The sequence below is a fragment of the Opisthocomus hoazin genome, chromosome 1 (assembly GCF_030867145.1).
Source record: "Opisthocomus hoazin isolate bOpiHoa1 chromosome 1, bOpiHoa1.hap1, whole genome shotgun sequence".
Lineage (NCBI taxonomy): Eukaryota > Metazoa > Chordata > Aves > Opisthocomiformes > Opisthocomidae > Opisthocomus > Opisthocomus hoazin.
The window spans coordinates 6233884-6247618 of record NC_134414.1 but is presented as its reverse complement, the minus strand read 5'-3'; the positions used below and the strand labels follow the sequence as shown (position 1 = coordinate 6247618).

Sequence of the window (13735 nt, the reverse complement as noted above, 5' to 3'; positions counted from 1 at the left end):
GGCCTGTCACAAGTGCAGGGCATTCTGAAGCATTAATAAATGTGGTCTGGCATTTTGAAGGGACCACTACATGAAAAATAATGGTATTTAAGTATGTAACAAGTGCTAGAATCTGTCCTTGCACACTTCTATGAGATTGCAGGAAGCATCCTGGACAAATACGATAGTACACGGGTCCTTTACAGGACATTTTATTCCCAATCCAAGATATCCACAATTAAGTGAACAACAACAAATAAACTTGCATTACAATTAGCTGATATGCCATCCTGTCATATTTTAATGTTGCTTTCCTAGAGTATGGGAAGCTTCACAGAAAAAAAAGCACCATTTCCCTCATAAAAATGCACCTAAAATGATAGCAAGCAGATCAATTACTTTGAAGTACACCTGGAAGGACTTTGCAAGTAAATTTAAAGTAAAAGCAGTTGACATAGGCAGATCATTTGAAATATCAATCTAGAAAGCTCACCAAAAGCAAGTGCTTACAGCTGGAAAATGCAATCAAAGTCTAAAGAGATTAGGGTGAAATTATGTAAACTTAGAATATTACATGCAATAAGCTCGTTGCTGAAGGGCAGATTTGCTGCTATTATAGACTTTACTGGAAAACAAAACAAAACGTATTTTAAATGTTATTTTAAGACAGGCTGATGATGTCAGACTGGAAAGAAACAACCAAGATGGGGAAGCTTACTCTTCAGCCACTGCTAAAACTAAGCATTGCCCAATATGATGTTACGGCAATCATCCATTCACTTTTCTTCACACCCAACTCCTTCCAGTTCACCTTTCTTCTTCTATGCGAGTGTCAGCACCCTGGCTTCACGTTCAGCATCTGCACCAACTCCTCCAAGTCTAAGGGTCTGTCCAGAGCAGAAAGCACAGCTTTCGGCATCTGACAGTTTTGAGCATCCAGCCCAGCATCCGTCGGCTCTCACCACAAACAGAGGGTATCAGCTTGAGGCACAATATGCTGCGGGTATCATCTCAGAGGCTCTGTAGGACTATTGCAGGCACTGTGCAGTGAGATATGAGTGCTAAGCATTTGAGGAGCCCAGTATGCTCACTGGATGGTGGATGGCAGAGAATAATGTGTGTCAGTGCTCTTTTCCAGATATTTGTAGCTTTAGTTCGAGTAGCCTTTCTTCGAAATCCAAATCCTTCTGCTTTCCTCCCTTTCTTGTCATCAGTGTGGATTTTCCTTAGGTGTCCAGAGGAATTAAACTTTCTCCTACTAATGACTTATGCCTTCCTTTTGCATTTTGCCTTACTTCAACGTTAGGAAATTAAAGGTGAGATCCTATGTGACAGATGTAAAACAGAGCACGTGGGGCTAATGAAATCAGTCAGCAACCACAGCCTGATTCAGACACACAGCAGCCATTCAAACGCTGACTGGTGACATCCTCTCTCTTATCAGCAGTACTAACAGAAAATCCCACCTGTAACTATCTATATTTTTTTGCTGGACTGCCTTAAATGAAAAACCCTAAGGCTACCTGGAACCTGTGATAAAAGACAGGCAGCTGATCTCAGAAATTACTCAAACTCTGCTTTGTCACTCCTAAATACCCAACTTTATCTCTTTTATATAGGCACTTCTTTCCTCTAAAGTCTTCATAACCTTTTCCAGTTAATATGACAACCTCTAGCAAGAACTTTCAACAGTACCTAATTAATTCACTAACCCAAGACTTGAAGGTTGTCACTCCTGGTCTGCAACTTCTAACTCCAACTCTATTCTTTGGTCACTGTCCAATTGTCATTTCAAGACAACATTCTTGTTCTTGCTTGAAAAATGAAAAGAAAAAAATTGGCAGTTGTCTGTCTACCCACAAACCTTGGCAAAAGCTATTTCTCTAGAGGGAAAATGAAGCTTCATCTCCACAAAGACAGTAAGATCAAAGTTCAAATCTTGAGTATCTCACAATCTAAACCAAATACAGGAAGAGATATACCACACATTGAAGGTTTGAGCTTTGAACACTATCTTTTTGTTACAAATATAACTTAATACAGTACCTACACAGTTACAGTTCATAAGGTGGGTGGCAAGCATTCAGGCAGAAGTTTTACCGAATAATGATATGAAACAGTCAAAAACTGTACATAAAATCAACCAAGTTCTGAGCACAAATGGTGGCACACAGACTGGCAAAGGAAAACTTTCCGAGCACAGGTTTGAGACAAATGGCTCGAAGTAAGGAAAAAGTACAATAAAAGCAGGAAGAAAAAAAAAAAACAAAAGCCATGTGGAAATCAGCATGGAAGAGTTTCAGGGCAGGAAAAAGAACTGAAGACCTTGGAATGGAATGCGTTTAAGAAAAGGAAATAGCTTTAAAACATTTCTCTGCAGCCTAGAACAGAGAAAGATAAAAAAGACAAGAAAAAAGTAATTGGAAGGGACTCAAAGAGTTTTAGCATTGAGTACTGTGCTGATGTTAGACTTTGTGCTGAAGACTACATTCTGAGGGGCTTCACTCGAAGATAAAACTTGGGCCTTGAAAGATTTAACAGCCACCAAACCTCCGAGTGAAAAGCAACTGTGATACCACAGATCACAAAGCCATAGCAGCTTGTTTAAGTGAACGAAAACAACATCTGCTGTATGATTTCACTACCATGGTGTGCTTCTCTGCTGCCTTCCAAGGCATCTATGCAATTCAGTTGAGCTGATTCTTGTTAGAGACTGCACTTACCAGCTCGAAAGAGGCATAAGCGATACAAATTGGGTGGCTTTGCCTCATCTGGTTTTCACTCTGCTACTTGTAAAGCAAGCCCTGAACTCCCATGCTGCTGCTGCAAGCTGCGGCTTTATGCAGATGGCACTGAACTGTACCCATCTGCAGAAGCCAGATCTGCAGGTACAGGACGCAAAGAGCGGAAGTGCGTTGCCAACCTTCTTTCTAAATGTCTGTTACTAAATTGAAAAAATAAAAGAAAAATCTTTTGCTTCTCCAATTTTCCAGGCTGTTTACTCAGGCACTGGTCAGCACGTTGCATAGAGTTAGTTCTCTCTGCTTATATGGGTCATTTCTGCAACTGTGAAAAGGACTTGGAAAAACAAAAAAGGATAAAGGCATTAGGTTTCATTCATGAGCAAAATATCACCCGGAGGAACTCTGAGCTTATATACTTTGTATCTTTTTTTTTTTTTCCTTAAGTCTACAAGATTTAAAATTTGAAAAAAAACCCTATATCCTGTGGGAGAAATACAGGGAGTATCTGTCGAAATACACCCTGCAGCTCTCCTCCCGAGTGCACTAACCCACTGAGCAGGCTCCGCGCTCGCCTGCTGCAGTCTCTGGCAGGAGAAGAGCCTGGAAACTCCCTCCAAAAGCAATCAAGTCTGTAACGAGAATTACACAAACATACCCTTTTCTTACACAGCAAGCCTTGTTAAGTACTTGTAGAGGAAAAATACACCCATTTTACCTAGAAGAAATGTGAATCCCACCCTATGACAATAAAATCAGTTCCTTGGGTTATTTTAGCTCCCTGTTGTAGGTGACCCATTCCATTTCAGAGAAAGCCAGATCTGCAAATCCTATTTCTCAAAGACACATAAGTAATTTTTCAGCTGTCCCTGGGTTTCCTCATTGTAAAGTCAAAACACCTCCTAGAAGGGAACACAGTAGCGTGCTTTCCAGTTGGGAAGCAGGTCTCTGCCTGAACAAACAAATGATGTTGACCAGGGAAGATGAAGAAAACCTGATGAACAAATGACAGACCTAATACAGAAATGCTCTGTCCCAAGATTGTCAGTGTCCAGACTATTTTTAATGCTCAACTATGCAACACAGCTCTACAGGACTTCCTCTTTGATCTAATACCGCATCTGATTCCTAGATGCTGGATCCTGTCCAAATGAAAATCTTTATCCAACTAGAATTAACAATTCCTAAAAATCCAGTTTACGAGTAGTAGTATCTTGACCTTCCCCTGCTAATAACAAGCTCATTAAAGCACTGTATAAATCAGAGAGCTTCCTGGGTCATGTTTTATGACCATAAAGCTGATACGTTGAAATCCTATTAGTTGGAATTCATACAAAACATACTCTGGCATCCCGTGTCATACACTCATGACTCACAGAAAAGCGGACGTGAAGGAAGAAACTGTGGCAGAGGCACGGCTGGTGCGAGTTATGTACACTGTCCTGGCTTCACTCACCTCGTGCTGTTAGGTAGAGGCAGATGTTCAGCTCACCCCCAACACAACATCTTTTTCTAATTCTGCTTGTTTGCTTTCCTGCCGAAAGAAGATCGCGCCTTGCCTTCTCCTCAAACCTAAAAATCAGGTCTCAAACTAATGTCCTGAACCTTGTCCACCTGAACCAGCCCATGCTCTTGTCCCCTTCTTGAGCTTCTCTGGTTAGAGAGGAGAATGAGGGCAATGTTGCCTGGATGGGGCAAAATACCCTCTTGCTCACAAAGCCGGACGGAGACACACACTCTGCACACATCAATCCAGGGTCACTCCAAGGGCACTGGATTCGCAAAACAACTCCAAAGGAACCAAGGAATAATGCAAAACCAAATAAAATAAAATAAGGCCCCAGGATGGAGCTGGGAAACAGATACGCTGCTGGACACTAATCTCAAGTTTGGAATTTCCCTCAGGAAAGCTCTGCAACGTGGAGGGCAGGTTGAGTCACCAGTTGCTGGAAAGGCAGAGAACTGGAGAGGAAGAGGGGCACAGAGGGTTCGTCTCCCCGGCGGCACTGACGGCGAGGGCTGCTTCTGTCTCCCAAACTCCAGACAGGATGAAGCACCTACTCTGCCACAGGTCAGTCTCAAAGGAGATACTGATCCTGCAGATGCTAACTGCACTGATCACTTAGAAAATGTCAGTTTTTCAGTCACTGATCACAGTGCATACACGGCATATTTCTTTAAATAAATTAATTTTTAAAAACAGATAGAAAAAAATATCCTGGTCAGACACTTCAGGTTTTTGAGCTAGCACAGAACCCCCAAGTATTTTACAGTTGCATTTTCAAGTGCACAAAAGGGTCTGTGCCTGAGACCTTAAATCTAAACGGTGCATTGCAAAATTACTGGGACTCTACGCAGAGCTTGCCTATATGGGGATATTGTGCTCAACTAATGTAAAAGATCGACACTGAAGCAGTGGTGCTCTGGTGTTTTTGAGCTGGAATATTCTCTAGAAATTTCTCTCTTCCTGACACTTTCCTTCCTTCTCTGTAGTACTTCCACAACCACAGAATAACCAAGCACCTTTAATTCATGCAGCAGCTCAGCTTCCCTGCTAACAGACTGAAAAATGGCTGTAATTCATGAGGCAGGTGTAAAGAGCCCCACACCTGGAAAACTCCAAGCAATCGGAGGCAGGTAGCTCTCCCCGATAACCACTTGTAAGTGGGTTCCCTTCTAGCATTATAAATTTCATTTTGTGATACATATCTTGAATTAACAGAACTCTTTGATTTTTCTTCACCGTTCGTGATCCATGAACATTTCTGTGACCCTCTTTAGGCTTTTGAGATAGTCAGGGAAACAGTCTCGGGTGTCAGAACTTGCATGCACTGCCAGATAAAACGCGCGTATACTGCTGAGCCACTGGGACTGGAGACAACTCCCAGAGTTCCTTTGAACATTTTTCGCAGCAATTATTAAATCTTTCTTTTGTTTAAAAACCATCTTCCCCACCAATCTGTGAAAGGCTCCAGCAAATACAGAAAATGCATTACATAAATAGCTATTTCACACACACACAAAAAGACACAACAAACACCGGACTAAAGACATTTTTGTCTTTCAATTATGACAACAGTCATTTTTATCCGTGACTAAAGGCTCATTTAATGGCATTTAAAAGTCAGCAGTGTTCCTCCACCATAATTTATTTTACATTAATCTTCCTTTTTCTAGCTACAAATAAATATTCTGCAAATTTGCATTATGTAGTTCATAAACCTGTCTGCCTTAGTTTGCACATAAGCAAAATTAAATCATACAAATGCCACTGCTCTGTTACCATTTGGAGTGGCAGATGTCCAACTGCCAGCTGTACAAGTCCTGAATATGAAGCACCAATTATAGAGTAATCAAACGCTTTGTTAAACCATATTTAAGAATTTTATTGTCACTTAATAAATACACAAATACTAGCAGATAAACACATGTGGTCCATTACCACAGCGTCCGTCAAATTTTAAGCATATCCATAATGTGATGGATAAATGAGAACTGTTGATTGGACAAACGTGGAATTTCCGCAAGCCTTTCACCCTGCCTTTCAATGAAAGCTCTTGGGAAAACAGAAAATTAAGCTGTCATCAGATGAAAGGTAGAGTTGCATCACGGATTAGAAAGTTGCAAAGAAACAAAAAAAAAAAAAAAAAGGAAGAATTTAAACAAATATACAATCATTAATTGTGGCAAAACGCATCAAAACAGTGCCACAAGATTATCTTCGGGCTGAAGTCAAGTACATACACCTACATGCAACCTTGGAAGGGAAATAAATTAATGCAACGGTATTTGCCACTGACTCAGAATCACTTAAAATCATTTAAGAAATAAGAAAGCATCACAGCAGAGACCATTTGTCTGGCTCATGAGTTTACTTCTGCTATATCATTCACTGAAGGAAGGAACCCCTCTTGCAACGTCTATTTGTCCACAGCACAAAAAAGCAAGTTAGAAGTGTTCATCTTAAAAAGCACCCCACAGCTAAGCACTGTTCTGGACACTCCACTTCACTTTATAGCCACCATCAATTAGTTTAATGTTCTCTTCACCTTTTTGTAGGTAACGTCCCCTAAGTTGAGGGAGTTCCCTCCAGGAGCCTGATAAATGTAAAGAGGAAACCTGTGCTGTGGCTTCCTGCAATTAGGTCATTAAAGTTACACACTTAAATCCCTTTCAGTCTTACAGGCTGTGACATCGCCTTCCCTTAAATCGCAGTGTAGAACTCCTCTGTGTCATGACGTCTTTAAATAATTCAGCTGCAGCCAGGCAGTTGGGCTGATCACACCCAATTAATCCTGATGATTCTTCCTTCACCTGCCACTTTATTACTGAAAGAACAGACAGAGTTCTTGAAGGCAGACAGAGCTAGATTTATTTTTTTAACTCACATGGATAGTACCTAGCCCAACAGTCTCTGGCTGCTTTCCAAAGCCTCTGGCATAAAAAGCAAAATACAGCAGGAACGTCCAAAAGGAACAGGTGACAGTACGTATGTGGCAGTCAAAATTCAATATTAAAGATATTAAGTAAATTTTCCAAGTTGTTAAGCTCCAAAGTAACGATCTCCATGCAAAACAGAGATCTGTGCATCTTTGACAGCTGTCTTCTTTGAGCAAAGCTTAAAAAAAAAACCCCCACACTACTTTTTTGTCGCTGTTCACAATGTAGAGAATGCTTGGATGGCAGTCTACACGTTAATGAGCTATCTCACACCTAAGAACATAGGTAACAGTCAATCTCTATCTCTTGTCTGAAGCAAAAATAGGAAGGATTTAATGAAAAGCAGCAAAAGTGGCTAGAACCATGATATAGTTTGGGTTTTTTTTTTCCTCCCAAATAAAGATCCCATATGGAAAGCACAGTTACAAATATTTGTTTACCAGATCTCTAATGGATTTAAATCAATTGATTTAGCTCTGGCAATTCAACAACAACAACAAAAATCTTATATGAAGGTAGCAGAACGTACTGAGACAGGACCAGAAGCCAAGACAGAAACGTTTTCACGAATTCCTTAAGAAGCCTGAAGCGATACTGCAGATGCTTGCTGCTGTAAATGCCAACATAAGGATATACTATCTCAAGAGCAGTCATGCTGTAGATGATGCATATTACTGATGGACGACGATAGCTCAAGGCAATATTTCACATACCTGGAAACATCACTCAAAGTTGACTCAAACTGAAACACAGCACTGATTTGATAGCAACAAATTCGCCCCCCCAGTTCTCCTGGCTGAGAATTATAAGCCCTTGGGTACCACACCGGGCTCTTTTGAATTTAAAGTGTCTTTTGAAATTGATAATTCTCTCCACCTTTTCAACAAAGGAAATCTATCAAGATTAGTTACATCCATTCCTCATATTATACAAGACAAACCCTTCTTACAGGGATGACAGCGAATGCAAGCAGGGTAAGGCACTTGTCATACAGACATTCACATCAAAATAGACCCCCAGAACTGAACACTACGTGGGTTAAACTGGCTTGAAACATCAACCCTACTAAAGCAAGGAGTAAACTGTAACATGCAAGCACTTCGTGTTAAACAACAGCACTTACATTTGACCTTGTTCTGTTTGCTTGGGTGGGAGGGTGATGGTTTTTTCCTTTTTTATTATTATTATTTTGCTTAAGCTGGTGTACAAAAGCTTGGGTAATTCAGCATACAAGCACTGGGAGCTGGAAAAGACTAGGGCGGGGGGGGGGGGGGAAGCATCTCTACTGCTTGCCCTCTCGTACACAGCAGTCTATCCAAAACTCCAGAGAAACACTGAAGAAGGAATTATTACACCATAGGATAGATTTGATCAGTGAGGGATATAAGAGCCATTTTAGGGCTTAACATAGTTAAGCTGGCAAAAATAATTCTTTTCAACTGCTTTTGCATTTCAATTGGTTTAATATTCTACAGAAGGACATAAAGCAGTTAGTCATCCACCTCCACAAGGGAGGAAAACTGGCTAAGTGCAGACTCAGAAAGGCAAGAAAAAGGAATTTTTCATTATTAAAAAAATTAATCTTTGAATACAGGTCATTGTACTTGGGGTACATCAAAAGAATGCAAATATCAAGTGCTACAAAACTCCTTACCTCACCTTCACATCTCTGAATACGTACAACTGATTAGATGCCATCATTTACACCAGTTCTTTAAGGACTGAATGGCAAAGAACTGCATGTAGGCTTCTGGAACACAATGTAGCAATTTGTACCAAAATTCGCATATTAAAAACAAACTGCTAAATGGCACAAAGACGTAATTCGCACAACAAGCTTTCAGTTTGGCTCTTCAGCCTGCAACCGAAGGAAAACACAGTATTTGATTTGGACCTGCCAGTATCCTTCAAGCCTCGGGCCTCCAACAGTTTCTTACAAATTATTTCTAACAAACATTTAACGCAAAATTTTTAAATACCAGCAGCTTAACTGGGTGGTACCAAGACAGTGAGAAGTATGAAACCAATTTTCACTCTTCTGTAGGGTAAAACTTAAAATAATACAGGCTGTGCATGAGTTTTAAAAACAGCATCAGCAACATCAAAAATGACCACAATGAGAACTCTGAGAGAGATGAGAGAAGTATTTTTGTACTTTCTGGTTTGTTCGCTCACTGAATTTCAATTTTTGACAGAGTAAGGAGGCCATAAAGACCAGCAACTAACAGAAGACTGCTGGGCCACAGAGACCTCGGGGGAATATACTCTCCGCTCTCCTGCTAAAGCAACTAGATTTCAGGGTAACATCTCTCTGATCCTCCAAAGTAATTAGCTTCACATTAAGTATTTTAGAGAAAGCTGGGACAGACCCCTTAGTTGTTTTATAAAAAGTACGCTGCCAACCAACTTTTGCTGGCTAAGATTTACATGCTGTGGGTTCATATCCTAATAAATAAATAATAAATTTCTTTCCTCTGACCCTGAAAGTGCAGTTACAGAATTATTGCTAAAGAAAATCTAAACCCTTTTGACATCTCTACTGAAATCATCTACTGTTAAGGTAGCCCTAAAATAAAGTGGGCTTATTTACTGTTTTGCTTTTTAAACTTGGAGCATTTCAACCCTTTAATTTCCAGCACAGCCCTTATACACATTTTTTTTCAGCGCAACTGACAGACCAACAAACTGTGGTCCCAAACACCAAAACTGTAAGGAGGGACCAGACCTTCTAGAACTAGTCCCTTTTTCTTCAGAACACAAGCCTTTCCAACTCACACGATCAATCTCATCCTCACCTTCCTTCTCCTGCATAATCTAGAAGCGTATGAAAAGTATCAGTTCACAAAGCCAACAATGTGGGAATTATTTCAAAAATTTACATGCTAGTCAAATTTATTTTTACATGGCTGAAGCAACAGAGCTTCCTCTTCCCTGTGAAGATTATCTCACAAATTACTTTTTACCACGAGAAAAACACAAAAATACATACTCTGCAAAAGTGTAGTTCTATTTAAAAACTTCTAAGTTTGTCCTGTTTTAAGAGCACTTAATTTTGTTCCCTCTTCACCCGGCCTGCCTCTTCTCAGCTGTAAATCTACAGACCGACTTCCTTTTTCCTCTGAGTTTCTATGCTGCCTATGCTACTGTTATTCAGATCCTGTACTCCTTCCCATTCCCACACTCCAAAACCTCTTTCAGAACTATTCATTTCGGTCCTTCACCCACGTCAGTGTTCGTAACCAGGAGTCACAGCCTGGCACGGACGCCCAGAACCTTCGATCTCTTGCATGCCAAGCTCTTCCAAAGCGCCGCTGAAGCATCCCAGCTATGTGAAAGGCCGCCTCAGATTGCCCACTCCAAGCACTTAAGGGCAGGTGAGCCTGCTCACTTTAGTACTATTTTCCCAGGGTCTTAACACTTCAAAAGCAGTTGCCTATCTTGTAATGCGTGAAAGCTGTTTGTAGGACAGGGCGTCTGTCAGGTGGCAGCACATAACTGCAACTACTACGCCCTTTAAAGTCACCACCCAAGACTTAAAAATATTTAATATTTCAGCAAAACATCAGTGACGGAGGGCTTGATCCTTTACCTGCTACCACAACATGCTCCCTTCTCCAGCACCTGCTGGATGACCCTGTAGTCGAAGCTTCTTCTTCTTTCCCTAACATGCGCTTGAACATCTCTGAATTCCCAACTGCCTCTGAATAACAGAGTTTTGAGGTCAAAACAACAGCCTGCTCTCTCGCCCTTGCTCTGAGCTATCTTAAAAGACCACCACCTGCAACAGAGCGACCCTTGGAGCTCTTCTAACTGCCACCACCCGCAACAGAGCAACCTGATGATGGTCGAGACACACCAAAGACCAGCTGGGCCAAGGCGTCTCTCCTGGATGAAGATGTCTGCTCTGTACAGAGATAACCTCCTCTCCCAAAAACATTAGGTTGGCTTGGTTTGATGGGCCGTGGCTGGGCAGATGCTCCCATGGCTCTGAAGGGGAGCAGAGCCGTGGACCCACATGGCTTCACAGCATGGCACCCCACGCAGTACCACACAGCCACCCCCGCCCCAGCACCAAGCCCCCCAGACCCACCTCACCCGGCCACCCCACCTCAGCCGCTCCCACGATGCCCACCCAAGCCCTGGTCAGCCTCCTCCTGCCCCACCATCACTTCGGACACAGGCCGAAGGGACAGGCGTGGGACTGGGGGGCCCAAACAACACGCTGGGGCACGGAGATAGAGGGGGGTTACACCACCCCCTCCTCAGGACACGGATTTTGGGGGGAAGGGGACAAGAAAACACCCGTTTCCCCCCGGGCTGGCTGAGGGGCAGGGGCCGCGTCACCCCGCCATTTGCCCCCCCCCCCCCCCCTCAGGAAAGAGGAGCCATGGAGGACCCGGGGATTCCCCAGCCAGTGGAGGGAGGGCACGGAGGGCTGAGAGGGGGCGACTGAGGCGGCGGCGGCGGGACGCGGCCCCTGGGGCACTCACAGAACTCGGCGATGTAGTAGGAGACGGCGTAGTTCTCCTCGCACCACTCCAAGGTGGAGGTCGGCGGGCCCCAGTAACCCTCCCGGTCGGCGGCCGGAGCCATCGCGGCGTCCGCTTCAGGCCGGAACGGAGCCGAGGGGAAAGGGGAGGAAGGGAAGGAGAGGGGCGCCGGGCCCGGAGCGCGGCGGCAGCAGGCGGGGGCCTGCGCTGGGCCCGCCCGGCCGGAGGAGGAGCCGCCGCGGCGGGAGCGGGGAGGCCCGCGGGTTGCCATGGCGACGGGCCGCGGCCTGCGGGCGCGGGGAGGCCGGGCCGGGCGCGGCCGCCGCGCTCGTCAAGAGCAATTTTGAGGTGAAAAAGGCAGATTTAGGGAAAGTCTGGGGGGGGATTTGCCGGCTGGGGGGCACGTTTGGCTCGGCGCCGCTGTGGAGGGGAGGCAGGACGGGCACCGGCCCGGCCCGGCCCTGCCCGGCCGCGGCCGCTCTCTCAGCCGCTCCCCTGGCAGAACCCGCTGCCCCGGGTCGGTGGGGTGGCCCCGAGGCGGTTCCCCCTCGCTCTTTTTCCTTGCAGGCTGCCGGGAGGGTTTGTAAGGCCAGCGTTTTGAAACGAAGAGGCAGGCGATTCTGGTACTCGTGGGCTGGGAGGAGGAAGGAGGTTTTTTATAGCACTGTGCCTACTGCACGGGGGTTTTCTCTCCTCTGTTGCCTTATTTAGTTTCCTCAGTGCTTACTACGCGTACTATACTTACACCCAGAATATGCAAAGTGCTTGTCAAGCGGAGTTGATACACAAAGGCAAGTCTAAAAAGGGAAAGACTTGAAACACATGGGAAAATAATAAAACGCACAAGTAAAGGCCTAATAGTATCATGTGGGTTTTAAGTGTCAGAAAAAGGTCCAAAGGCTTGAGGAGAAGCTTTGGGCAAACCTTGGGGGCTGTGCACAGTGCTTACACCCTGCCGGTCAGCAGTGTGCCCTGGCTGCCAAGGCGGCCAATGGTCTCTTGGGTGCATTAAGAGGAGTGTGGCCAGCAGGTCGAGGGAGGTTCTCCTCCCCTTCTGCTCTGCCCTGGGGAGGCCCCATCTGCAGTACTGTGTCCAGTTCTGGGCTCCCCACTTCAAGAAAGATGAGGAGCTACTGTAGAGAGTCCAGCGGAGGGCTACGAGGATGCTGAGAGGCCTGGAGCATCTCTCCTACAAGGAGAGGCTGAGGGAGCTGGGCTTGTTCAGCCTGAAGAAGAGAAGGCTGAGAGGGGACCTTAGAAATGCTTATAAATATCTTCAGGGTGGGTGTCAGGAGGACGGGGCCAGACTCTTTTCAGTGGTGCCCAGCGACAGGACAAGGGGCAACAGGCACAAACTGAAGCCGAGGAAGTTCCGTCTGAGCATGAGGAAGAACTTCTTCCCTCTGAGGGTGACAGAGCCCTGGACCACGCTGCCCAGAGAGTTTGTGGAGTCTCCTTCTCTGGAGATATTCAAGACCCACCTGGATGTGGTCCTGTGCGGTCTGCTCTGGGTGACCCTGCTTTGGCAGGGGGTTGGACTGGATGACCCACAGAGGTCCCTTCCAACCCCAAACATTCTGTGATTCTGTGTCAGCAGAATTTATTAAACCTGCATATAAACACACAAACATCTTTTTCCATATCTTCTTTCTCCTCACGTCCCCTTCTGTAAGCTACGAAACTCCGATCTAAACACAGACCTTTCCTAGTGTAAATGCTGATGTTTCATAACGTGTACATTTGTCATGAGGAGTAATCTGCCTTCTTCCGTTCAGCTTGTATATAATTGCTTTCAGCATCAGGTACAGATGTATTTAACATTTTTTATAGTGTTATAAAGCATTCGAAACAAAATTGATTTTAGTGATGGCAATGGTAAAATACTTAGATTGTCAAAACATCATCAAAATCACTGTGCATTTTTTTTATGCAAACCTGTCTTTTTATTTTTTTTCAGATATAGATTATCCTCCCCGGATTTAGACTTTCAAGATTGAGGTCTGGAAGAGTACCAAACTGATTCAGAAGCACAAAACCGGTTGTAAACAATGAGGAGGATTCTAGCTTGCTTTGATGCACTGTAGC

The 13735-nt window shown here is 44.2% G+C and overlaps 1 protein-coding gene across 1 annotated transcript in view; it reads right to left on the bottom strand.

Moving 5' to 3' along the window:
* Positions 1-11832, bottom strand: part of ACER3 (alkaline ceramidase 3) — a 63759-nt gene extending 51927 nt beyond the window's left edge. The window contains exon 1 of the mRNA XM_075415810.1: positions 11651-11832. Within this exon, the coding sequence (XP_075271925.1) occupies positions 11651-11753 (103 nt within the window). The 5' untranslated portion in view covers positions 11754-11832. The remainder of the gene's footprint in view (positions 1-11650) is intronic.
* Between the last annotated feature and the right edge of the window lie 1903 nt (positions 11833-13735).